Below are 27,848 nucleotides of genomic sequence, written 5' to 3' on the forward strand. Positions count from 1 at the left end.
AACCTTAAATACCTTTACCCAACATGAGATTTTACAAAGTAAATAGCAGAGATATATTTTAATTAAAAAAAACAGGAGAGGCTAATTCACATAGAAAAGACATAAGTACATTATGTTTATTCCCTGTACTACACTTAACATTTTTCAGACGGCGTACCAAATCTTCCCAATCAATACCCCAGGGGACGTTGCAATGTATATTAAACAGATACAAGAGATTAGGGGAACAGAATATAAAGACATGCACACATTGGACATGAATTTATTTAGAAAGGTCAAAATCCATGTGAGGAAGTGCCCAAGATGTGGAGTGGTGAGGAGAGAGAAGCCTGAGGTATAACAGTAATGCAGCAATAATAGCAGGTTTGCCACTGTGACAAGCTCTGTAAGGAGGGCAAAGCTGCTGGGCTGGCTCTGGGCTGTGCAGGGTCCATGCAGGGCTTGGGCACAAATCCAGCTCATCACAGGTCTTCATTGCAAGAATGGATTCTGTGCACTCAAGTGCAAGGGTGAACCCAGAGAGGAAAAGTCAGCCTTTGTCACAGGAATGTGATATATCAGAGAAAAAATTTCTGAGAGAGAAGTACTTTAGCTCCCCAGAGAGCATTTAGATAAACCATTCCTTTAGTCACGGGGGAAAGGAAGGGACTTGGAGTTTTCTTCTCCACAACTCATTATTAAAAGAAAGTGTCAAAAAGTGACAGGAAATGTGAATTTCAAAATTCCTAGAGCAGAACAAATTATTAAAGAGTAAAATACTGTAAATAATCTAGTCCTTGCTATTTTTATTTGGTTGGGAAATTGTCCTTGTTTAGGTAGTCAACTCTAATTAGAATTCACTTGCATATTAAAATAATCTGCAATTAATATGAATGAATATTCCAAAATTCAGAATATGATATTTTTCCTCCTAGATCATTTTACTCCTTTACTCCTAGAAATTAGTGCCACCTCCTCTTTCTAGACCACCTAAGTAGTTCATTTAAGTAGTATCCAGTCTCTCTATTTCCACAGAGGAGCCTTTGTGGCTGGAAAGTTTGAGTGTCAGGCAAACAGTCCTTCGAGTGACAGCTTCAAGCTACAAGGCTGAAGAGCCTACCTTGTGTGGCCTCCAGCAGAGGAACTTCTCCTTTTCTACCCATTCACACGACTTCTTTTTCTTTTTGCAAAACATTTTGCTCCTTACCACTGGCTCAGCTGAAGTCTCCATTCCTTTCATTTCACTATGACCATGTAATTCTTTTAAATTATTTTGCTGAGCTCCTAGGAGGAGTTAAAAATAGCATTAAAAAAGATAAAATTAAGCTGTGGGCAAGGACAATCCAGTCTCTTTCTGGGCCAATCCAAGAGTCATACATCTGTCACTTCCTTTTATCCCATGTGTTCATCATAAGAAAGGCCTGTCACATTAGAATAATGTTTTTGCCACTGTCTTCTTCATGTGGAAAAACTCCAACATGACATAGAAATTTGCAATAGGTAAAGCCTAAGGCAAAAGACACATCAACAACATATTTTCTCTGACCTGCCCATAAAAATGGCTATTTTCAAATCCATAGTGCCATCCATTTGTCTCTGAAGAATGCAGCCTTGCCTGCAACCTTGACAGCTTGGCAACAGAAAATCACTTTAAATAAATATCTAATATTCTGTAGGATAAATATAATGAATTAGTCATTGCTCCTTACCATAATGTATCAGAATTCCTGAAAGCCAGGCTCTATTAGCATTTTGAAGAGATATTGAGACAAGGATGGGCATCCTGGGGATTACTGCAGTGGGAAGCAAAGATGAGACAGGGGTAGATGATGAAGTGCAATCAGGATGCTGCCATAGCCTCTGCATAGATCCCTACACGTTCCTGCAGTTTTGTTTGTAACTTGATAAAGAATTACCTCATAAATCTGCTAAACATTTGGCTCTTTTCCTCTTTTGCTTGTAAAGATGCACATTTTTAAATAGACTTGTGGGTTCAGTGAATCTGTAAGTGAACAACTCCTTTGGATACTCATTTTACTGTTAAACCAAAATAAGATTGTTATGCAGAGAAGTAAAACTAAAAATTTAATGTTTATTAAGTGTTGCTTTCATGCTGCAATTATCAGCACCAAATCCTGCACACCAAGGATCATGTCTTGAACTGGTATCAGTTGATACAATCTCATTATTCATTGAAAAGTCTTTCATTATTATTTGCTCTTCTGATCTTGTCAGTTGACTCTTTTTATTACAGTTTCTGCCCATGGGTGCAAGTGAGTGTGAGTAGGGGATATCCACTGATCTTCACTGGCAGATAAACTCACACAGAGCATCCATAAACAGGCACATCTGCCTGCGTGTCATCTGCCATAAAAACATGAAGATCTGCAGAGCAGAAACTAGCATGCTTAAAATCAGGCATTACTGCAAAGACTATCCAATAATTCCTGCAAATCTAAACCATCTTTTGCTTCTTTATGAGCCAATTGATAAAACAAGTTATGCATATGGTCTGCAGGGAAGGACTGCAAATAGAGCAGCTGTTAACTTTCAGAGTTACATGAGGAAAAAAGGTTTTATTTCCACCACATTTCTCATTCTTGTTTTCTTTACCTTGCTGGCTATAACCCTGGCCTAGCCAGGCCCACCACCACATATGTTTCTATTTAAGACTCTGCTTCCAAGATAAGAGGTCCCTTGGTTTGAGCACTGCCTTGCTCAGCTGAGACCATGACACATCTGCATGGGAAGAAGAGTGCACCTAAGCTTGAAATAATCCATATTAGTATCCTCTGCAGCACTGAAATGTTTCCACACCTCGTGGGAGAGACCATTGCATAATCTCCTAATCTTCCATTCCACAAAGAATGGTCATTTTTATTAATTTCTCACCAGAATACGAGATACGTACATGACAGATGCTATAAAACAAATTCATCCTCACTCATCATTGAAGTGCTGTCATTGAACTATCACTGGGAATGCACAAGGCATCTGGGGGCCCTTTCTTCATGATAGATAACACACTCACGTCCTCCATGATTGCTGTAATTATCACTAATAACTAGATGTTGCATCACTGACTCCAGAAGACAGGCATTCACACACACCCAGTCAAATCTGGGGTCTGTTTGAAGTCTTGATGAAATACCAGGGAAAAACATAAGTGAACTTGTACCACAGTCTATGCATATTCCACTTGTTCTCAATTTTATTAGGACCTAGAGATGTATTCATCATTTATTAAATCATCTCTCCATAAAAATAAGAGCACTTACTTATATGCAAATATCAGCATTTCCTAATAACAGAAATTTAAACTATCATATCATAACCACCCCAGTGATCACAGCAGTCCAATGAGATGTGGTAGCCATGCACTACAGAACTCATAGAAGGACAGAATGGTTGAGGTTTGAAGGGATATCTGGGCATCATCTGCTTCAAACTCCCTGTTCAAACACCTGCAGCAGGTCATCAAGGACCATGTCCAGACAGTTTTTTAGTATCTCCAGGAGTGGAAAACTCTACAATATCTCTGGGGAACCTTTTTCAGTGCTCAGTCACCCTCAACAGTTTAAGAGTTTTCTATGTTCAGATGGCACTGCTGAAGTTTCGTGTGTTGTGCCACTGGTATTGTGCCCATTGCTTCTTGTCCTGTCACTGGGCACCTCTGAAGAGAGCCTGGCTCTGTCCTCTTTGCACCCTCCCTTTGGATATGTGTCCACATTTGATTAGATCCCACTCAAGCTGTGTTTTCTCCAGGCTAAACAGTCCCAGCTCTCTCAGTGTTTCCTCAGAAAAATGATGCTCCAATCCCTTAATCATCTTCCTGGCCATTTCTAAGACTCTCTCCAGTATGGCCATAGGCTCTCTCCAGTAAAGTCTTTATCCACCTGTACTGAGAAGCCTGAACTGGACACAGTACTCTGGGTGTGGCCACAGCAGTGCTGAAGGGAAGAATCATCTCCCTCAACATGCTGGCAACACTGCCTAATGCAGCCCAGGGGTACCTTTGGCCTTCTTTGCAGCAAGGAAACACACTGGTGGCTTGTGTTCAACATGGTATCCACCAGGACCTCCCAATCCTTTTCCTAAAAGCTGTAGGATATGCTGGGCGGCATGCATTGGTGCAAGGGGCTGTTCCTCCCCAGGTGCAGGATTTTGTACCTCTCCTTGAAATTCATGAAGTTTCTGTCAGGCCATTTCTCCAGCCTGTGAGGTCCCTGTGGAGGGCAGCTGCTCTTCCAGCCACTCCTCCCAGTTTGTCATCTTCAACTGCTCAGTTTTGTCTTTCATAAGATGATTTCAATGAAGTTATAAAATATCACCATAAAACATACAGAGTTTGTTTTGAAAGTATGTCCCCACTTGTACAGTCAGCACTGGTTTGCTGACTACAATCCACAGAACAGTCAACCCTCTGCATTTTCTTAGCAGATACCTTAAAGCATAAGCAGTGAAAAGATTGTGACTGCTGGTCTAGGAGAAAAGTACTGAGTTAACAGTGTTACACTGGTCCACAAAGGTGGGGAATGTCTCCTGTCAAAGTGTTATGTTCCTCCTCGACAAGTAGAGAAAAAAGAACAAAATTCTGCCTGTATTCTTCATCTAAAAACACCATAGTAAACCTCTATCAAGGCATTCAGGATGGGATACCAGTATCACTCTGGTGGTATTTGTAACAGAAAAAGTCTCTCCCTCTCTTTCTGTCTGTCATTTGGGCATTACTTATTAAGAAGTATTTCCAAAGGAATACTGCTGGCCACTAACACCCTGCTGGTCAATACTACCATTACATTATTGTCACTGTAGTATTGAAATTGCATCCACAGAAATGTTCTTTACAGGAACATTAAGATTTACTTTGCCAAGTTTGAAAAGTCTGACATTTCCACAGACCAGCAATTCCCATTTGCAAATCTGAGGCTGCTTTCCAGAGGTCTCTACATATCAGAGCTCCCTCAAGACAGCAGAGACCACAGGAAGCAGCCAAGCCTTGACTAATAGGCTGACACTGCTTCATGGTAGGACACCCTCCAGCTGCTGGAAAGCAATGAAGGGAGACTGAAACATTACCAGAGAGAGAACTTTTAGCCTGCCCATTGCTGCTGGAGGACTAGAGCAGTAACCTTTATGGATCCACTAATATGCAAAATAAGCAGATCTTTTCATCCAACTTTTGTTACTTTTAAAAATACACTTATCTATTAATTATTTCATACTGAATCAACCTAGCAAAATTCTTTTCACCCCATTTATATCACAGATTTCAGATGTAGGGACTAGATGGCACCAAACACTTTTGAAAGCATCAACTTATATTTTTATGGATCTATAAATATATGAGGGATGTTTTTCACTGTGATAGATGCAAATTATAAAAAAGGCCCTAAGGTTCCAGACAGACATTATATATTTTATTATATAATTTGGTTCCTTTGGGAAGAACAGATATTCAATCCCTTCCTCAGATCTGATAAGGATGCACTGAGGGTCATGGTAAGTCCAGGAGAGAGCAAGGTGCCCTCAGCCTAGGTGCTGTGACTGCTGGATTCACCCAGCAGAACAAATCTGATCTGAGTCAGATGTGGGCACATGACTGTAGTTCTCTTGTGTTAGTCAGACTCTACAGAGCTGTGTTCTCGTGTGCTGGCTCTGTGTCAAGGGATGAGGGGGGCAGATACACAGAGCTGACTCAACAAAGGTTTCTGAACAAGGATCCACCAGCCACTCAGACCACTGTAGTCTGTAGCTCTGGCATTTTGGAGTGGACTTCAGGAAATCTTAGCCCAGCTGAAGCATATCAATAACACCACTGATTTAATTCACTACTGAGTTTTGAGAGACAGGGTATTAGCACCTGCAGAGCAGAAAGCAGTGCCAAAAGGAGGGAGGAGGGGTCACCAGCCTTGTGGTAGAGTAGGAGGACCAAGCTTCTATAAGCTACCAGAAATAGAGGGATCTGCCAAAAGTGGTTACAAGTAAAATAAGCATTTATATTTGTAACTCATGATCATAGCATTGATAATATGATTCCCATCCTCCTTTCATGCCTCTCTGACAATCTGATGCTGAAAATGATTGCTTGACTGCAAGTGGAGAGCTCAAAGTTGCAGCCCCCAGTGACCAGCAATCCAACACTACCATACTGTCTCTTCCAGCTGCACTGCTCTCCCATAAGTGGTGTCAGGATTAAGCCCTTGTCCTCTTGTTGCCACCACTGCACCATAAAAATGTCTGGCTGAAGACCTGAACTTCCAAAGATGGACACACAGGGTGTGGCCAATATGCCAAAGGATTTCAGTGTCCTGCCCACCTTTAGGCTACCTCATTTTGCCACATTAAAACAGACTCTTTGCTCTTGTTAACGACATTGATTTCAAGAGAAAGAAGTGAACTAATAATGGTGGAGAAGATTGGGACTGGCCTTTCCTTCTTATTCCCTCTTCTCCATGGCACTACTGAGGTGTTTATTACTTTGGTGTCCACCTGCTGACCTGTATAGTATAAATTTGAACTGAGATGAGTTTTACAGTTCAATAAATATAGAATGTCTTTTAAAGTCACACTTGAGCAGATACAAAGTCTGGGAAACATCATCGAAATGTTATCATAAGTGAAATAAAATGAAATCATAGTTCAGCCAGATTCAGCATTACTCAAATGCAGTGGAAAGTAGTGCTTCCAATGCCTGAATCTGCTGCCTTATTAGTTTTTCTCCTGAAAACTATAAATCCTCGATCAGATATTCTCGCCTGAACTGCAAAATAGAATGAGTAAAGTTCAATTTGGCTAGGCAAGAGCAACAGTTGCTAAGATCAGAGATATTTAGAGCAACAGAGTTCTACAAATCAGCTGTCCTGGTATGACAACTTGTCATAGAAGGACTGATAAAATCTTCCATACAAATGGTTATTTGGAAGATTATGTCTGTACTCAGTGGACCTGGATCCTTCAAATGCATGAAATTACTTCAAAAATTGAGGGGACATATTTTTTGCAGGTACTTAGGTAGTCACTTGTCTACCTCATTACACAGCTAAATACCTCTGCAAATGTAATCTTCAGTCACAGTCCCAAAGGAGACAGATTTTTAGAGGTGCACAGATGGCCAGGAGGTTTACAAAGTGCCTGGTTGTTCAGTTCACTATAAAATCAATGAGAGTTAAGGGTCTCATATAAAACCACGTTGATCTGCCTAATTAAAAAACATAGCCCTATGTCTGGTTAAAATCACTAAGGTTGGAGCCTTGCAAGCTCTCAAAGCTGCACTTTGGCCTTCCATGAGGAAATCTCTAGGCAGGAGTGCCTGATCAATGGCAACAAGGAGGGGAGAGGTGTCAAGCCTGAGCCAGCCTCCAGACTTGGACTGTCGGGACAGAGGGCTGGCAACAGCAGGGAACAGACAGTCCACAGAAAACTGACACTAAAATAGACCAGTCCAGACCTTCACAAAGACACTTCAATCATATCTGCACAGTTTAAAGCAAGCTGTGGGTTTGCTTAGACCATTTGAGAAGGTGTTTTTCTTTAAATAGCAGCTTAGGATGAGAGCTGCCACTTCCAGTTTAATCACCCTCCTTTAATACAGGCTGGTGCTTTGCAGCTGGATAATTAACCTTGATATTCATTCAGACTTGAAAACACCCAATTCCCCTTGCTGTCAATTAGCTGACAATGTCAAGTGTGTGTTGATAGAAGATTTTTGTGTGACCCTGGCAATATTGCATTTGGGAAATTTCAGTCTTTCACTACTAAAAATGGGAAGTGACATTCACAGAATCACAGAATGGTTGAGGTTGGAGGGGACCACTTCACTAGAAGTGGATCCACTAGATCCACTTGGAGATCTAGTCCAATCTCCCTGCTCAAGTAGGGTACTCTGGAGCACTTGACTCAGAATTGTGTCCAGGGAGATTTTTAATATCTCCTCAGCCTCTATGGGCACCCTGCTCCACTGCTCAGCCACCCTCACAGTACAGAATTCCTTCCTCATATTCAATTGAACTTCCCATGTTCCAGTTTCCACCTGTTGCCTCTTGTCCTATTGCTCAGCTCCACTGAGACTGAATGTGTCACTGAATTGAGTTCACTAAACAAAATAGATGTATATTAGGGTTTACCCTACTTTCTGCTCTTTTGGCAATGTATCTATCTAAAAGACCCTCAAGATATTTTTCAAACCTTCTTGTTGCAGCTCTGAGTGCACAGAAGATGCCTTGATTTCAGAGCACCTAGAAGCTACCATACTTATTAACACCAATGTAAGGCTGGAGGCAGGGTTATAAATGACTGGTACACAATGATTTTTGATATGAGAAGCAGTACAATAAGCACTGCATATCAAAATGAAACAAAAGGTGGGAAAGACCCACTGGCATTTCATTATTTCCACTGATCTCTTTGCATTTTTAATAAAGAGTTACATCCTACTGGTAACAAGATTAAATTAGTGGGCAGAAAGAAATTTGAATCAGACTGTTTTCCTGATATGCCACAGTGGATTGTGTTCTGCTAATGAGTGCTAACCCTGCAATCAGGTAAACATTCACCTTGAGAAATGAACAACCTTAATCAGGGCTTTTAAATCTGCCAGAACAGTCAACAGCTAAAATGAAATTGGCTCAAACACAACTGCTTTTCTTTTTAAATATTGTTCTTCCTTCCTTATGAGCATGGGAAATAATAGCATAAGTGAAACATTCTTGTAGTAAAAGAGCAGTTCCAGTGCCTTCCATGTTAGAGACCCTGTCCTGTGACTAGGAAGGGATGTGTTGATTGATACTCAATATAATGCTTTTGCACAGGCTAACTGGAGCCTTCTGTGAAGGTTCCTAACATGAGCTCAGTCTGACTTCCATAGTTCTAAAGAACTTTACCTCATCTCCTAAGCAAAATAATGGAGAAAATAAATGGGGGGGGGGGGGGCAAGAAGAAAGAAAAAAGAAATGTTGGTCTATTGTGCTTTTCTCTGGATTTGAGAATGACATCAAATAGTGGATCTTTATTTGAAATATTCTGACAGTAGAAAAAACACTGACCACTCCATTTTCTATGCAGGGTCAACATTACGAAGAGGAAAAACGGGCTTTGAGCCATGAAATAATTGCACTCAATAATCACTTAATAGAAGCCAAGGTGACGATAGATAAGTTGTCAGAAGACAATGTAAGTATTTAATTATTCATTTTGAGATTATATTCAGAAACAAATTAGGTCTTGCACTTCCCATGAAATTATAGAATAGTATTTTATGTTTGTATAAAGTGTAACCTGTCACCTCAACAGTTAAAATTCATGTTTGTTTGTTCCCATCATTTTGTAAATCCAGCTCTCCTTATGCTATGTGGTTGTGGTGAGACTTTTCATTTCATTCCTTACATGTAGCCTGAAACTGATGAAAAAATATTCTAATAAATGGCAATATTCCCACATTGATTTTGCCATCAGTACAGCAAATTGGTGCAAGCACATGGCCAGAGCTGTTGCAGGGACAGATGTGTGGAATGGGGACTCATCAGAAGGATTTTTGGCACAGAGTAGAGCCCTACATTTCCTGAAATTCTTTGATCTTTTAGTCTTTGCTCAGCAAAAGCCCCACACAAGCCAGCTCTGCTAGCAGAAGGCAGGACTGACCCAGCCTGGTCACTCAGACCACTCCTGCAGGGAGGAGGAGCCAGGCTATCCCCAGCAGTTGTTCGTGTGTAAAAATGTACCTGTCTCTGTGTGGGACAAAATAGGGAACATCTCTGGCAATTGTCACCCTCAATCTCATTAAACACTACTGAAAAATGGCATGAGTAGTGCAGCTGGCAACAAGCTCATTAAATCCTTCCTGAGACAAACCTCAAAGACAGCAAAGAGAGGAATATTGCAGGCATTTAGTTCATTATTGTGCCATTCCTTCCACATTTAATAAAAAATTAATCTACAGAAGACATGTTTCTGTTAGCACTTATTTTCCAGCATCTTACATTCAATCTTCCCATATTTCACATGTACTCTTAATCATAGCTGGGAGCATTTAATATCATTAAAATGCCTGTTGATGTGAACTTTGCCTGTGCAATTAACAGCTTTCCAACTGAAATAAAAAGTTCCCAATCTGACCCCTAACTTTTATAGAAGTTGAGTTGAAAGAGTTACTTCATAATTCTAACAGCTATAAGTAACAGAGTGTGGTAAAAATAATGGGCTACATCCAGGTTTTGGAAGCACATCTGAAATCAATGGAGTTTTTTTTTTTTATTTAAAATAGAGGTGGAAGAAAGTTGCAGAATTCTCTCCTTAAGTAGGCATGCATTTATACTACTTCATGGAGTCAGGTTTGAACCCACATTTGAAGTGTTTTCAGTACTCATAGTTTTACTCTGAGCACTAGAATATGTCCAGAGGCATCAAATAACAATACCACTCCTTCAGACTTGAGGTTGGTTCATGGACGAAGTTCTGCCCTTGCAGGTCTTGAGAAAATAGCATGAAATTAAGTCAGGGGAGATTTAGGTTGGATATCAGGAAAAGGTTCTTCACCCAGAGGGTGGTTGGGCACTGGAACGGCTCCCCAGTGCACTGGTCACAGCACCGAGCCTGACAGAGCTCAGGCAGTGTTTGTACAATGCTCTCAGGCACAGGGCGTGACTCTTGGGGATAGTGCTGTGCAGGGCCAGGAGTTGGACTTGATGATCTTTGTGGGTCCCTTCCAGCTCAGGATAATCTATGACTATGTGTAGTATCACTAATAAGAGTAAAGGTTATATTCCAAATTTTAAAATAAAGGACTACAAAACAAACCACTAATATTATACCTAGTAAGTACAGAAGTGATAAACTGACGAATCTTACATGGGAAGAAAGTTTTTATCTCAGCAATATTTCTTTCTTCAATTATATTTTCCGTCTCTCTTCTGACAGAAATGTAAAATGATGCTTTCGATACAAAAACATATTTTAAACTGTGGGAAACACTTCTGGCATTAATTATTGTTCTAGTTGCCACAGATATGGCTGTTTTCCATTCAGGCAAATATTAAAGGAGAGAAGGTCACTCCAGTCACATGGCTTGGCCCAGCAGGTTGAGAACAAGGTACACGTGGCACATGTAGCTCACATGTAATTTTTCTGTAGTAATTTTTAAAGCTGCTAAAAATAAAGTGTCAGAAATGCTTCTTGTGCTCTCCATGACAACCACTGAGCAGAAAGAGAGGCACAGAGCTTTTGAAGAAAGGATTAGGTTCTGGAGAGATACCATTTTTGTGTGCCTGGAAATGCCATATGGGACTCGGGGTACCTGTCTGTGCTATACATTGTGCAGCAATATATGTTGGGTTTAATGTATATGCAACATATCAAAGTCACATGCACGTGCAACAGATTTTACCACTAAATTGAAATCTTGGGTTCTTTTTCAGGAATGAAAATAGTGTGTCCTAATATAAAATTTAAGATCCACATAAATGAATACAGTACATTTGAAGCAGAAGGGGCATGTACAAAATCTCACAAAGACAGAGAAAAAAAATCACAAAACAAAAGTGTCTAAAGGTCCTTGAATGTGAAAAAATATGAACTAATGTTCACAGGACAACTAACCCCATCACTGAAAGACTCACAAGAAGATCTTGTTGCTTCTCTTATTACAGAATACCTTAAAATTTTCCTTTAAAACAGAGGAACTTTCTTTTTCACAGAAGATTTCTTTGAGCGTTTTTAAGAGAATTGATGTAGCCATAAAAACTGGCATGCAATAAAATTATGATATTAACAGCAGAGAAAATCCAAATTATATCAGTTTTCCACACCTTTTGTCTACAAACACATACTAATTTTTACAGATTAACACAGCCCAGTGCCCATAGCACTTTCATGCTTTGTATATCTCATCTCTGCCCACCTATAAAGTCAACTTTTGAAGCCAACCTTTGTTTTAATGCAGCTAGATAAGGAAAAGGAAAAATCAAAATACAACTCCTACCTTCAGGGAGCCAGAGATACCAGTTGAAGGATACAGTTACACAGTCATGTGTGCTAAATTAAATTTAAGTGAAGGGCAAATCTGTGTGCTGAATTTTCCCATTAAATAGGCTGTGGGAGCCATTCAATACCAAGATAGTATAAGAAGCTTGCTTAAATTCTCTCCTTCCTTGTGTGGAATTCTCACGGTAATTTCTTGCCCAGTGAAAATATTCTGTTCTGCAGCATCAAATATTTGCAGTGAGATTTAATATATTTTTATAGCTACATTCTGCAAGATATTAAAGAAGCCAGGAACCATCCAGAAATATCAAAAGGATAAAGAGTCTCCCTTTTTTAAAACCAACACAATGTATATTTCTGTAATTAATTTCTCTCACAGTCTCATAAGATTATTTTAGCATTTTCTAAAATTATATTTTAATGCTCATCTGGATAATACCCAGTAAAAATTTTCTTTTTTGCTTGAAAGATCATGGTTTTTAGCCTTCACAATACCATGCATGTTAACAGTATAAAATTCTGTTCTTAATGGTAAGTATCCATCTTCTGAAATGCAGATTACTGTTCTGTTGTAACAGGTCTCAAAAGTTTATTCTTAGTAATTTTATCAGCCCTCACAGAGCAAAGGAGGAAATATCTCTAGGTTGTGCAAGAACAACAAAGCATCTTAATTTGTTTAGAAATTAAAGTATGCTCCAAATCTCCCCAAAGTGAATTTTGAAAAGATTGATCAGGCATGGGAGAAAGGCTGAAAGCCACAAGCGCTTTGCAAACTTTAAAGAGGTTATTTTTTGGTTTTTTTTCCAGGAGCTCTACAGGAAGGACTGCAATTTAGCTGCTCAGCTTCTCCAGTGCAGCAAGAACTATGACAGGGCACATAAACTTTCAGAGGTAATGTGACCAAATTTGTTCAATTACATAAATATTGTATGGAACATAGGTTATTTTGCGTGTATCAATTCCAGAATTTTTTTGCCCTTAAGGCTTTTATTCCACCACACACCCTCCTTTAAGCCACAGGAGGCCTCGTGCACCTGCTGGTGTTTGTGCACTCAGGGAAGGCGCTGACTAAATCACAACCCATGGTGGAACTTGAAGGCGTTTTCTTTCCCCAGACCTTTCCTATCCACTAGAATGGGCCTGCACTGATTGCCTGTAAAGCAAAGGTTTGTAAAACACTGAAGTGCTGTGAACTCCAGAATGCAAAATGCTGTGCAGGAGCAGTGGGGTGAGAGCAGGGAAATGACAAGCCACAGGCGTCAGAGATTCTGACATGATCAATTTTCCTCCTGAAGCTATTTTCCAGTCCAGCTAGTGTCCAAACCCAAATTTTAAAATGGACTGCCAGAACAAATATCTTTTTCTAAGGAAACCAGAGCACCGAATGATTGATTTCCAAGGTGTAAACTTTAATTAATAATCCTTGCTTCCAAGGAAACAAGGCTTGAGGAATAGGCTCCTTAAAGGGGAGGCAAATATTATCTTAGTAAAGAAGACAGATCTTTAGGGATCCAGGCCCTGCACAAAGCAATAGCACCTTCCCCACACATATTGCTTCAGTGAAGGTTACAGAGAATAGCCTCTCATTCTTCAGTCCCATCAGGTCAGCATGCCCCCAAATGGCCTCTCTTGTGCAATTCTGCAATGGAATATTGCAAAATTAAATTTGGAATGTACAAACATTCTCTAAGTGAGTAGATGGCTTCAGAGCACTGAACAACCCTGATAAATAAAGAGGGAGCAAGATTCTTCTGTCCACCAGACAATGATTTTATGGAACAGAGACAGAACTTCCAAATTAACCATTATCTTGGTCCTGTTATTTTTTCCTGTTTCCAATTTTCCCTTAGCAAATTGTATTGAGGAATTATCATTATATTACTCACACTTGAAAGCACCCTACCTGATCTAATTAGGATCTTTAAAGCATTTAATTGTTTATTTGCAGACAGCTATCACAAATGTGAGACCTCCCCACAATTTCCCAGACTGTCATATACTGAGTTAAATAAGTAGTCTCCACTCATTAGTCCAAGCATTTATTAATTTAGCAAGTGTGAATGTGCTGTCACAGCCAATAAATTCTTTACAATGCAAATATTGCCTGATAAACTATTGTATGTTATCCAGAAACCTAAAATGTAGTAAAATATAGCAATGTGATAGCAGTATCAGTGCCCACAAAATAATGTTCTTTTTATCACATTTCATTATCTTGATAGCGTGTATAGAATAGATCAAACAGGGATGCTACAGGATACTAAAATAAGAGCTGCCCCATACAGCATTTTCACATTAAATTAACTGTATTTCTTTTCCTCATTTCTATGGCAATTTACACCAGGCCTATTTTACAACCTATTTTACAATCCAAAGATTTATTCAATCTTTGTTGCATCTGTACTTACTATGACTAATGTTGCTGTCGGCCAGCAGACTGGCAATATCATTTATTTCCAGTGAAGGACATATGAGTTAATTACCAACATAATGATTAATCCAAAATATCCTGGAAAGTCTGTTGGTTGCAAAAACAGTCATCCTACTACAAATAACAGGAATGTCATTTCACTACATGGCATGTTCTGAACACAGTGAGGTTTGGGGGTTAAACCAGCTTAAAAAACTTCCCAATGAAATTAAAAGAGGATCTCCATATCTTAAAAAATGTGAGGCCATGACAAGGAGCAGGCACCTTAAATTTCTTTTGTCAAAAACTACCAGTATTTGTAGTGTTCTCTCCTCTAGAGGAAAAAATTTAAGCAGGAAGTGAGATGGCTAAGGTCATAATGTTAACCACTGATTATTTTATAAAGAGGATCTTGATTTCTAGTTATAAAAAGAAAGTGCTGAGTAAATCACAGTTCAGCCCAGGACTGAAGGGATTAATTCCCAAGTGGCATAAATCAACAGGAATATCAAAGGAGCTAACACAATCACAAACTCAAAACTTATTCCAAACATGAATACTGATTTCCAGCAAGAAATACAGAGGGAGAACCTCTCTCATATTGCTTTCTGATCATTGTTAGAGATCTCAAGTGAGCAAGGCAGACAATATTTGACAGGAAAGCGTGCTTGGTGATACCTGAGTAAGCTTCACCAAGGAACGTCATCTCTCTCTTCTGGTCCACATGACAGAATGGCAGGTGAAACCACCATCCACAGCCCTGGTCCTGACTTTCTAAAAAAAAGTAAACCCTATAGGATTTCTGATACACAACAGATTTACTGATTAATTCTGTCACAGGAATCACAGTTCAGGTCTTAATGTTTTTTTCTGCCAGTGTGTCAGGACATGTTGAGGCTTATGTGGAGGGTTGATCTGACAAGCAGTGTCTGACTGAAGGGGCAAGGAAGCCAGCTTGATCTGCTTCTTCCCAGCACAGGAATAATCCTGTCACAGCAGCCAGCACCACTTCTATAAGTGTCAGTCAGCTTTTCTGCATCTTCAAACAGCATTGTTTATCAAAGGTGATGCTGGAGGGCAGGAGCCAATTTGGCATGGGGTTGTAGGCAAGATGAGCTTGAGGAAAGACAAAAGAAGAACAGAATAGATATGATCTCTTCCCGCTTCCTCACCCCCGCAGAGACCTCTGCACACCCACACTCCAACTGCAAATCACACCCAAGCACACAGATTGGAAAGTGTTGCTGTAGACCGTAATTCCCTACCTGCCTTTTTAAGATTGTTGTTTACTACATACTTTATTTACATCAGTAAAATAAACCTGGAAGTGCTGGGTTAATGGCTGGACTTGATGAGTGTAGAAGCCTCTTCTGACCTGTGCAATTCTATGATCATTCCTATCCAACCTGAATTAATTTGGAAGGAAACCTTTCAGTTTCACAGTGTTATCCGTGAGCGAAAGCAGATGAAGATATACAAATGTTAAGTAAACAAACAAAATTCATTTGATTACATTTGTTTCCAGAAATGCACAAAAATTGTGGCCATCACAAAGAACCAGGTATGGTGATCTATGTAATGTCATAACCAGCACTCATCTGACACCTCTATTGACACGTACCCTTTTCTCCTTGCCATCTCTTTATGTTGCAGTTGCCAACAGACTTTCAGGAAAGAGTCAGCATCCACCTGGAAAAGCACGGGTGCAGCCTTTCTGTCCCCTTGTGCCACACTTCTTATGCTGACACCATACCCACTTGCGTCATTGCCAAAGTACTGGAAAAACCAGACCCACACAGCTTGTCCTCACACTTGTCAAGCCCGTCTACGAGGGATCTCAATTTTCAGGACTCTGCTGGAAAAGTTGGACAAAGACCCCAGTACAAGTCCGACATCTACTGCAGTGACACGGCCCTTTACTGCCCCGAGGAGAGGAGGAGGGAGAGGCGGCAGAGTGTGGACACACAGGTGAAAGATGTGGGGTTCCTGCGGTCCCAAAACTCCACGGACAGCACTGTGGAAGAAGACGGTTTCCATTCCAGCTTCTCCCACGAAGCCTTCCCAGAGTACATTACCTCTCTGCCAACCTCCAGCTCCTACTCCAGCTTCAGCGTCACGTCTGAGGAGAAGGAGAACGCCCAAGCCAACACTCTGACAGCCTCCCAGCAAGCGATCTACATGAGCAACCGAGAGGAGCTGTTTGAAAGGAAGTCACCCGCGGGTTACGAGCATCAGGGAAGCCCCAGGTTTGCCAAGCCCAAACCCGCGCAGCACATGGAGCTTGCTGACGACAACGAGAACTCACCCACTTTTACCAGGACTCTGCCTCCGTATGCAAACGAACCTTTTCATTTCTCAGCCATAACACCACAGCAGGCTTTGGCAAACCAGAAAATGAGGAATGAGTGCAGGAGCACCCACCTTTCAGAAGAAGACTTGCCAGGGCGATGGAGGCAGCTGAGCGTGGAGGACATTGGAGCGTACTCCTACAGGAACGCTGGCAGGCTGTCGCCCTGCAGTTTCTCAGAGCAGTACTACAGCAGCCCCATCAAGAAGGGGGACAGCCGAACAAGCCCCATCTATGCTAGTTACAAAGCAGACAGCTGCTCAGAGGGAGACGACATCTGCCAAAGCAGACTTGTGGATTCTTGCTTCCTGAGAACAGACAGTGGCCTGAACATTGACATCAGCACAAGCTGTAAACAGGACAAATTGCCCACTTACAAAACAAAAGAATCAAGAGACCAAAAAAACGAAAGGATCACTGTCCAGTTATGCAGTAGCAAAAACATCGAAAATAGCCCGGTATTGAAAAGAGAATACGTGGACGTGAGCCCCAACAGCTCAGCAGAGTCACTCAATCACAGTTCAGTGGAGGCTCCAGAAATCCACCAGTCTTCCATGGATCAAGGAAGCCATTCGGGTGTTCACAGCAAACAGCCGCAGTTCCAGAGGACTGGGAGCACTGGTCTGAGTCGGAAGGACAGCCTTACAAAAGCACAGTTATACGGAACCCTTCTGAACTAGGCATCTCCCCAAATGGCAATAAGACAGCAAACAAAAGGAAGAAAAGAGCATTTGATACTTCTAGAGAACAATAAGGTTCTAAGAAACAGGATTATTATAAAATATATATTCATAACGGTACTATATGTTTAAAACAAAATCTCTTCAAAAACGTTATACAGCACTTTTCACTTGACATCCTTTCCACATGGGAGACTGTCCCCTCCCTTCTTTTATAAACCTGAAATATTTTTATAAACAAAAATGTATTTATTAGACTATCCTAAGCTATTTCAGCAGAATTCTTTTCCCTTCAAGCAGGTTTCTTATTTATTTTTGTGCATGAGGCCATCTGTGCCTAAATTCTTGGAGGAAAAGGGTAAAATCATGATGACAGTGACGAAAAAAAATAAACCCACCTGATAAAATACCATAAAATGTCATGTGAAATCAAAACAAACAAGAATGGTGAATTTGAAGAAGTATATTTTTTAACAAGAATGGAATTGTATCTTAAGTTATTTCATACAAATGTATTTATGAGTGACTAATGTATGCACAAAGTGATACTAATATTTTGTTCTTTTAATCCACTGTGTTTCTGCTTTCCTATTTTTCCTTGTATACTACCTCAAAAGTAATTGAGGGTTTCTTTGTCACATTTTCTGTAGGCTTGCATTTATATTGTCTAAAATGCATGCAGTGTCATAATTAATACTGTATTTTGCATAACTTAATAAAAGACACCAGTGGATATATTTTGGGGTTGTTTTTCCCTTCATTGAATAAAACATGGAATTGCTCTGAGGGGCATCAGTCCAGCAAAAGTTAATGGCTAAAGCTCCTGAACTGGATTACTTTCTAAAGGAGTCTCTCTGTAAGCTCCAGAGTAAACTGGTTCACAGCCCATGGCCTCTGGGTGTGGGAGGATGACTTCTCATCAGCCTGTTGAAAGTAAGTAAGGAAAGCAAAAAGTTTATCCACAGTCTTGAGTTCATTTGACAGGGTTCTGCATACTGAATGAAAACAGAAAATTACTCAAAAACCAGTGATGTAAGCTCCTCCTCTATCACTCACACACTTGACACAATCATTTACGCCTTTAGGACTGTTACATTCCACAGTTGCACCTTCTTCATATGTGGCTTGGTATTTCTAACAGTGATTGTTATGAAGCCTAAGAAAAGTCTGGGAAATCTGTAGCCTTTGCTCCTGAGTCCTGTACTTCTGGCATTTCCTCCAGCAATTTTTCTGTTTCTCACCATTTCACCATTATGGAGTGTACAACTGGGACAGGAGGAAAAGGGAGAGAGCAAAACAATAGGAGGAGAAAAGCAAAAAGGAGAGAGAGGGAAATTCTGTGGATTTTCTTCCCAGCTTCAGTATTCCTGCTTGGTGAGAGGTAGAATACAACAATAAATATTTAATAATTATTTTAAGTCATGTTCACATATCCTATACTTAAAATACTGACTCTTCACAGCTCATGTATGGGGGAAGACCTTGCTTAGTGCACTATGTGGTAGTAATCAGTGGAAATATAAACTAGCTCCTTGTAAAGCTAAAATAATGATCTACTCAATAGATATTAAGAAAATATACTTTTTCTGCTGATTCTCTGAAAGCAGTTACCTGGCAACTGACTATAAACCAGGACTACAGAACTGTTCATTTCCCACGTAAGTATCTTCCATCACTGGGCCACAGATTCAATGCACTTGGCATGAATAACTCCCATTGCTCTCCATTTCCTTCATGTAGAACATAAAACTTTGTCCATTATTGATGTGTGCAAGTACTTGCTGTGCTCTTTGGAAGATCAGGCATCAAGTCCCTGCAGTTCCTCCGGGGTCTGTTGCAGCACCATGGAGAACAACGGTCACAAATAATATCACACAGGTAAGGCACGAGATAGCTCCAAAGTGGTGCTCATTTCAGTACAAAACTGTCACATGCCTTGTGATTTTATGCTCCCAAACATGCTCACAGTGAGTGTGAGAGGTAGGGCAGGCTGCAAATAATTCCATGAAGTCAATAATAAACACATACAATGAGGTTTCCAAAGGCCAAGAGCTACTTATGGCAGGATGTGACCTGCAGTAAATTGACTTGGAGATCCAGAAGAGCTGTTATTTCCCCTTTGAAACACCAAGACAGAAAACAGATGTGAAAAAAGCCTCACTGTTGACTCATTCAGGTATATAAAATTTAGACAATCCCTAAGGCAAGACATTCATTTCTCTGGTCAATGAATATAAGGATTTGTATGGAAGACGTGAAAATTAACTGTTATCTCACCTAAGAAAATAAGTAAGCTATGAAAGAGTAAATTGTGTCATTTATGAACTGGAACACAGTGTCAGACTAATCCTTTTAGAATATTGTTAATTATTTGACCTAAAGTGCTACTTGGGCAATTAAAAAAAATTAAATTTCTTCTAGATATTATATATCTGATTATTTAATATCCTGTTCTATTATGTTTCTTCATACTACTGCAGTTTCAAAGTCTGCTTCTATGCTTCACTTAACTCTTTTTCTCAGTTTATGTGCACTAAGACATAGATTAAACCAAGCCTTTTCAACCAATTAGTACAGGTTTTTTTGTAAAATAGCCCATAACCTTGTAACAGTTTTCTGTAATGAATTCTGTTACAGAACAATATACTACCCTGTAATGAGTTGCAACTGAATCAATCAAAATGGCTATAAAAATTCTTCAGCTTTAATGTGTTGATTTAAATTTCTCCTTAATTAGAAAAACTGACAGTGAGTTTGTTAATTTCCTATGAACATGAGAAAAAGTTTCAATAACTCACCAAAATTTTCTCAGATTTACAGATACACTATGGTTTAGTTCAATTTTTTAAAAAATAGCTTTGAAATGTTATAATAAAGGATTTATTTCTGGAATTTGGGGTTTAATTGAGACAACCACAGGGAGAGATCTGAAGCATAAGGACAGAATGATGATAGGTATTTTCACAATAGATTCAAATTTTCTTTGTGGTAGTGTCTTAATTTTTTGCTTGCCTTCAGTTTTCACACCAGGAGGAAGTAATCCAGGAAATTGTGATGAGTTTTGGAGTATGTCATTGGAGATATTGAAAACAGCCAAGAGAGTTCTGCTGTGCCATCAGACAACCAGTTTGTACAGACTTACAGTCACTGAGATTTTAGGAGATTGATCCTTGTTAAAAAAGGAGCACTTACCTTCTGTAGAACATTTCTGACAGAGAACAGCACCCAAAAGATCCTTCTCAGAAGAGCTGATTTCCCTTTTTTCATTCAAGTAGATGCGGTTTGATAAACTCTACTCTTACATGCATTTACTTACAAGTGTCTCCAGAAAGTAAAACAACAGATCTTCAGCCAAAGTGCCACAGACCCCTCCACTCCAGTGGCTGAGAATTTGCCATGAAATACTTTTTCCAAAGGACATGGGAATGGGAAAATGCTCAATTTTCTCTTAAGCATTATAAGAATGCCAAGGTGTCTCCATGCTGCCACAAAACCTCACTTTTCCAAATCAGATTACATATGCAGGATTTGTAGGTAACTATGGCAGGAATTTTGATTTGATTAGTTATTTCATTTGCCATGAGAAAGAACAGAAAGGGCAAGTAAAAGAAGTGGTAAGTCCCCAACAGTGCAGTGAAGCAGAAGATGAAAAATGTCATTTTAATGATGAAAACCAAAATCAGAATGAATACGACATACAACACCGATCAAGGGGAAAACAAAGGGGGCTGAAAGAGATCAGAGTCAGGCATATTGAATCACATATCAAAACAGAAAAGAATACAAAAATGTTACTAGGGATATGGGTTATAATTCACCAGGAATAACAGTGCAAAACTATGATGAAATCATTGAAAGAAAATGCATTTTTGAGATGTTTTCTCACTCCCAATTAATCTTAAAAAAGGTGCAAAATCTCAATAATTATGAATAATGCAGGTCACTTTTGTTAAACTTTTTAGAAGTCTAGAAATAGCTAAAATTTTTAAGTTTAAATCATGGCAAGCCATAACACAGGTAATTTTCAATTCAACAATTTCCTAATTCTTCACCCAAACTAGAAAATTAATCAAACTAATTCTTTCCCCTTCCAGCACTTTTAATTAAAAAGAATCCATAATCTATCACAGGGCATGATTATGCAGCTACTTAGATTAATTTCCCCTTGTTTAATTTCAAAGTACTGATTGACATCCTTTGTACTTTCATATAAAATTCTTATCCTCTGTTCATTTTGCAACCTTGTAACCTTTACAGACTATTGTTATATGTCTCCTTAAATATTGCTTAAATTGTGTAGATGTAGTAATTTGAGAATTTTCTCTTGGAAAACACTCCTTTCAGGATACTAACTGCTTCTTATCCTCTTCAAGGAATATCCTCCTCACCTTTCTACTGCTGAAAACCACAACATTTTACTATGAACAGTGAGCTGTTCCAACCCCCTGTACAAAAGTGCAGTTCCAAATTTGTCAAGTGCAGTAAATTTGTCAATTTACTTCAATGGACCTTCAGCATTTATCCTCCAAAAATGAGGGAAATGCTCTTATCCCCAAGGAAAGGTTAGGCAGCTTCTAATGACTCTACATGCTGATCTCCGTGCTTCAAACCATGGCATGCTGTCTACATGGTCTTATTCATGGTTCTTATTCTTCAACATTACCAAAAGTTATTCATTGTTTTCCCAATCTTTCCTCCATGTCTTTGAAAACAAACTTCATTGTTAGAAACAGCTCTGGTGATTCAGTTATTCTTTGACAACCTGTCGTTCATTCCAGCGTCTCTCCCATTATTTTCTCTTTGGTATTTTCTTTTTACTGTATTTTAGTAATTGAGAGGGTTTGTTTAGCCACAGTTAAAAAGAGTTAATTTGAATATTCATGAAATGAAAGGTTTTGCTCCTTTTGTACCCCACAAGGTCTTAGACACCACCTTACTGCCCAAGGCACCAAGGTTTTGGAAGGCTGCTGTTCCAAGCCCCTGAGCTCTCTCTTCCCCAGGCTCCTGCAGCCCCCTGCTGCAGAGAAGGGTTCTCTGCTTTCTGTCAGATAGGAGCTCCTTAAGGGTGTTGCCAGCCCCACATCCCACACCTGTGGGGAGTGGCAAAGCCCCTCCCACCCCTCCTTGCTGAGGCAAGCATCATCCCTACAGACAGTTGCTCTATCTCAGAGCAGGGAGAACAACTTCATCTGCAAGGGCCAAAACAAGATGTAATTGTTGGAAAATATCCCTGATGAGAGTTAAGTGCCTCCTCATCAACACACCCATCATGATAGATATACATTAATACTCTGTGATTATTCAGAAAAAAATCTAATTTTTAAAGTTAGCTCTAATGAATGGATATTTAAATATATTCACCCATTTCAATTTTTCCTTTGCAATTTATGAGTCAGAGCAGACATGCACGGCTGCAGAGCCACAGAACTATTTACTACACCCAACCGAGCAATGACAGCTCTATGATTTAGAAGAAGAGAAATAATAGCAAGTCCCAGAATAATTAAATTTGTAATGTCAATGTCAGCCAGTGTCCTTTCCCATTCCAGGTTTTCACATTGAAAAACGGATCACAAGAAATAAAAGCATCCTCAGCACATAAGGGTTATAAATTTCAGCAGGCTCCCACTCAAGAGGTTTTTTTGTTAAAGTAGAGCTTTTATTGTTACAATAGAAATCCTCTTAATCTGGAGACCAGTTGTGTAGGGTGACATGGGGAGGGAGACCTACACTGAATGTCCAGACAGCACAGAACCTCTCACCCCAAGAAACCACTGTGCCACTAACCTGAGGAAGTGGGGACAACAGCAGCAGCACTTCTAACTGATAAATCACAAGTATTCACTCTGGTGGGATTATTTTTGGCAAGGAGGTAAATCCGGATTTATGTTCACTTGACTTAAATTTGTCAATTTACTTCAATGGACCTTCAGCATTTCAGTCTTTATCCTCCAAAAATGAGGGAAATGCTCTTATCCCCAAAGCCTTGGGAGTTACACTAAGATGACATGCCTAATCCCAGAGAGATAGTAAGGAGTTAACTATTTTAGTTTTAGCAGATTTTAAGGCTCTTGGCCTTTTGCTCATGCTATAACTTGAGAAACAGTTAAGGAAAACTCAATTTCTCAAACTCAGCCTTAGCACAGGAACTGAATCATTGTTTTCTGATTCATCCCCACTTACCTGTGCTTTCAGAGTCCACAATAGCCTGAAGGTGAGGAAGGAAAGAGCTGACACTGGAAGAAAGAAAATTCAAAATTTAATCTGTGCATCCAAACTATTAAAAGGCCAAATTATTTCTAAGACACACTTGTCTACAATAAAACAGGGTTTTTTCCCATATTTTGCCCAGAGAATACATACACTGCCAAAGAAAGTATGCAACTGAGCTGAGAACTTGCATCTTGCTGTTTTGAACCAGCTTGGATTTTCCTGACAGGCTGGAAGGATAAGTAAGGGAATGGAGGCAGAAAATGTATGATTGCTCTGTCAGCACAAAATGCAGTAAAATTTCCAGTCACAACATTTACTGTATTCCCCTGATTTTTAGGGTACATTATGAAAAAGTCCCAGGAAAAGGCTTTTAGAAACAGACTGTTTTCTTTCAATCTAATTTTGCATTTTTCCACCACCTCTTTTTAAATAGAAAAAAAAAAAAAAAAATCATGTTTTGCAAGCTGCGGTGATATAGGGGTTTTTGCTAGAGCTGTCAGTCCTGCCTATAAACACCTGACTTGTGTCAGTAGGGAAAAACAATCCTGAAACTAAATCAGTTTAACAGAATAACATTTGCTACTCAAGGAAAAATGGTCTAATTGAAAAGAATGTCAGTAAACAGCTCATTACTGAGATTTCAGAGTCCAGAAAACCAAGATGTGGGAACACAACAAATCCAGTGAAGTCACACTTTGCAAAGACCCCAAATAATTATTTTGTTTAAAATATGTTCGGACTGCCTTTTACTTTGCTTTCATTCTCTATTGATGATGAAGATGAAATGCACTTTTTGGCACTCTAGATGACACCAATTAAACTTGATTTCTTGCTTCAGCTCATAACTCCACTTGTCTCTGACTTCTAAGACTACTTTATTTTGAGCTTTAAATATCTGCTTTGTTTAGAGAGAGTGTTGTTCCCACTCAAGCAACCTAAGTTCCAACTCATGAAAATGCACACACAACTCCCAAGCCCTACCAAATAGGTAATTTGTCCAACATTTGTATTTATCCTTATAAAAAGTTAGGATAATTCTTCTATCTTTTTATCCTTTAGTCTTATGAAGGATGGATTGTCTCTTTTTACTTGATTATACAGTACTTGACAGAATAGTCCCTTGATTATAACTGCATAGGCCATGCATATTGCATTACCTGCCTACCATTACCAAATACCATATTTTCTTATCCTTAGTATTTTTTTCCCCTATGGATGTGAAATTAACATTTCCTATTCACAGCTCACTCTCTGGGCTACAATGCCTCACCTCAAACCTATGTATACCTCATACAGAGAAATGAAGGGGACTATTTGAAGTGCCAGCATTTGAAGAAAGTCCATTACCCTGGGATCTCCCTTTCTCCTTGCTAAACTGAAAGAGCAAAAGCCTCAGCATACAGTATTTGGAAATCACTACAGAACAGCTGGGCTCCACCTCATTTTTCCACAGACATTGACACTGCATGCATATTTCTCAACACTCTGCAGTTTATATTTATACTCACTTGCAAGCCAAAGCTATTTATCAATTCACACAAAAAAAGATCTATTCAAAAAAGGCACTCTGGCCACAAAGTTTCTTGGCACATCTGCACCTTCTTCCATTAGTGCCATCCACACTAGCTAGACTCTGATACTTAGGAATTGCTCTGGATAGTATCCTGCTGAGCAGATAAAGCTTCATGCAGCTGTTGAAAGAAATAGCAATAGAAATAGAAATAACCCAAGCAAACAACAAAACAGGGAAGACTTCAAAGAAGCAGGACTGTTTAGAGAGCCCATTGGACTGCACTGGTGCAGCTGCTAAGGAGGTGATAAGGACCCCCCCCATCTGAGAAAGGCTTTCCACTTCATTGCAGAGCACAGTCACTCTCTGCAGGAGCTGCACAACTGCCAACAGCCTGCAAGAAGCCCCATGACTGCAATAGTGCTGGCAGTCAGCAACTAGCCAAGTCTCTTTCTCAGCTACTCTTTCAGAGGCTGGTGACAGATTTTGATCCCATCTGAACCAGCAGAAGTCTCAGATGATGCCTTTAAGGCTCCCAGTTGCTATACAATTGCTGTAGGAATAGTTGTATCCACACAGCAGCATTCCCTCATTACATCAGTGATGGAGATTCCATGGGCTGTCTGGGCAGGTTTTGAAATCTGTGGCGTGCATAGCACAAGGGACAGATGTGAATACTTAGTGGGGGTGGGAGGAGGTAAAAAGTAAGGCAAGAGCATGATAGAGAGACAGAAGCATGTTTCCATTTCTTGTCTTGGGGTACACAATCCTAGCCTAGCACTGCACAGCAACAAACAGACAACAGAATGAAGTCAGGCCCATCAGAAAATAAGGGAGAAACAGCAACCAAGCCTGGGAACTTCCCAGACCTTCAGGATCATGGCTACAGTTATCTTGCCATTATTATTGTTGAGTCTGCTTCCCATTGTCCAAGAAATAGGGACTGGAAATCAGAAGAGGATTCAGTTTTCCAGCGGGCTCACAGGGCAGACCAAGAAAATCGTGGTGTCCCCTGATGTTGCAGAACCACATCTGCAGAGAAGGCACCAGGGCAGCAGCTCCTCAGAAATGTACAACAGTGATGAAAAAAACATATAGCATAACTTGACTTACCTGTCAAAATTTTTCCTATTTAATGGCAGTGTCAGAGTCAGGCTTCTTCCTCATTGTGCTGGCTGAATTAATCAGGTTTTCTCAGCTCCAGCCCTGTGTGTGTCAGGCAGGAGCTACCTCCTGCATTCAAATGTTATGATTTCAACATTCATCAGCATTTTCTCTCCTCCCTGAGCACTAGTGAAAGTTTTCATACCACAGTTTATTTACAGTCATTCAATTCATGCCTCTAGCCATTCTAGAGACTTCCTACACACCAAGCCTTATAAAGGCTTTAAGGCTCATTTTAAACCTACTGAAGACACACAGACTGTGCTCTCTGTCCATGGAATGTCACATTTAATTGCCTTAAACATTTGAATCACATTGAAATTATTCAGGAATTTAGACAAATTTAGACAAACTGTAGATAAACTACTGATCTTGATCCTTGTCAGCATAACCCTCCCAGCAGCTACAGTGACTGTTCTGAATTCTAGTTAACAAATGATTTTCCACTGGACTGCTGTGTTGGGATTGTTTGCCTAGAAAAACAGCAGAGATTTTTGCTGGGCCAGTCATTTATCTGTGCATGTGTGCCCACATCTTTAATAGGAGGAAGATATTTACCACCATACAGCTCACAAATTTATATGTATTATTCCCAATACTTATATTATACACATATATTATTATATAATTACATTATGACAATTTCATTTTGATTGAAATTATTTTATTAGTAATTTAGATGAGTTCCAATCCTGCAGCAAGAGCATTTGGTCTGAAACCTGAGAGGTGAATTGGCTGTATTATAAAAGCAGCGTATACACTTCTTACCCCAGGCATGGAAGAGACACTAAATTCAGACTGCTAACACACAAATAAAAGCCCAATTTAAACATTGAAAATAATCAGTACAGAAAACTACAATAACATTACGATGGGAAACAAATGTGTCTGTTAAGCAGTGTAATTCCTTGAAAGATGAAGAACGGGTTTCCCTGGTTGCTGCTCTCTTTGTAGAAGGCTCTCCTCCCTCAGACAGTTGCAGCCCACAGCAGAGATGTCATTATGTCAGGCTGACATCTGATGTGTTCAGCCTCCTGGAATATGAGATCTGCTTATTATTTCCCTCTTCATAACAGAGATTCAATGCAACCTAATAGCTCTATTTCTTTTATTTATTGCACTAAAATGTTCAGAACACTTCCTGAAAACAGTACTGCACTACAAAAGTAAATAGTAGTTTGCTTTCCTTCTCCAAATAGTACCTTTTTTTCTGCTTCCCAGCATTTCTGCAGAGGGACAGTTTTGTCACAGGCTTAGATGAATCTTGGATAGAGGTGTGTAAATAAACACCTCACCCTGTGCCTGAGCCTTGGGACCATGTAAACTACACAACTAGTGGGGAGTATGTCCTGGTTTCAGCCCAAGAGAGACAGGGACCTGTTAGGATCTGGAGGAGAGCTGTCCAGGCACAACAGATTGCTCAGACAGAGCTGGATCTGCTGTTAAGAGGACATTGCTCTGGCACTCAGCCTTCCAGCACATGGGATCTGAAATGAAACCCCACATCTGGGAACCTACAGAGACAAGTGGCAAATGCATTCTGCTTTTCTCACCCTGATACCTACTCCT

At 39.8% G+C, this 27,848-nt stretch overlaps 1 protein-coding gene across 3 annotated transcripts in view; it reads left to right on the forward strand.

The window, feature by feature from the left end:
- The window catches only part of BEGAIN (brain enriched guanylate kinase associated), a 149,979-nt gene extending 131,850 nt beyond the window's left edge, over positions 1–18,129 (forward strand). For all 3 annotated transcript variants that reach the window (XM_053946890.1, XM_053946891.1, XM_053946893.1), the window contains 3 exons: positions 9,043–9,150; positions 12,763–12,846; positions 16,019–18,129. In XM_053946890.1, the coding sequence (XP_053802865.1) occupies positions 9,043–9,150; positions 12,763–12,846; positions 16,019–17,392 (1,566 nt within the window). In that variant the 3' untranslated portion in view covers positions 17,393–18,129. The remainder of the gene's footprint in view (positions 1–9,042; positions 9,151–12,762; positions 12,847–16,018) is intronic.
- The last annotated feature ends 9,719 nt before the right edge of the window (positions 18,130–27,848 follow it).

This window comes from Vidua chalybeata, chromosome 6 (assembly GCF_026979565.1).
Source record: "Vidua chalybeata isolate OUT-0048 chromosome 6, bVidCha1 merged haplotype, whole genome shotgun sequence".
Lineage (NCBI taxonomy): Eukaryota > Metazoa > Chordata > Aves > Passeriformes > Viduidae > Vidua > Vidua chalybeata.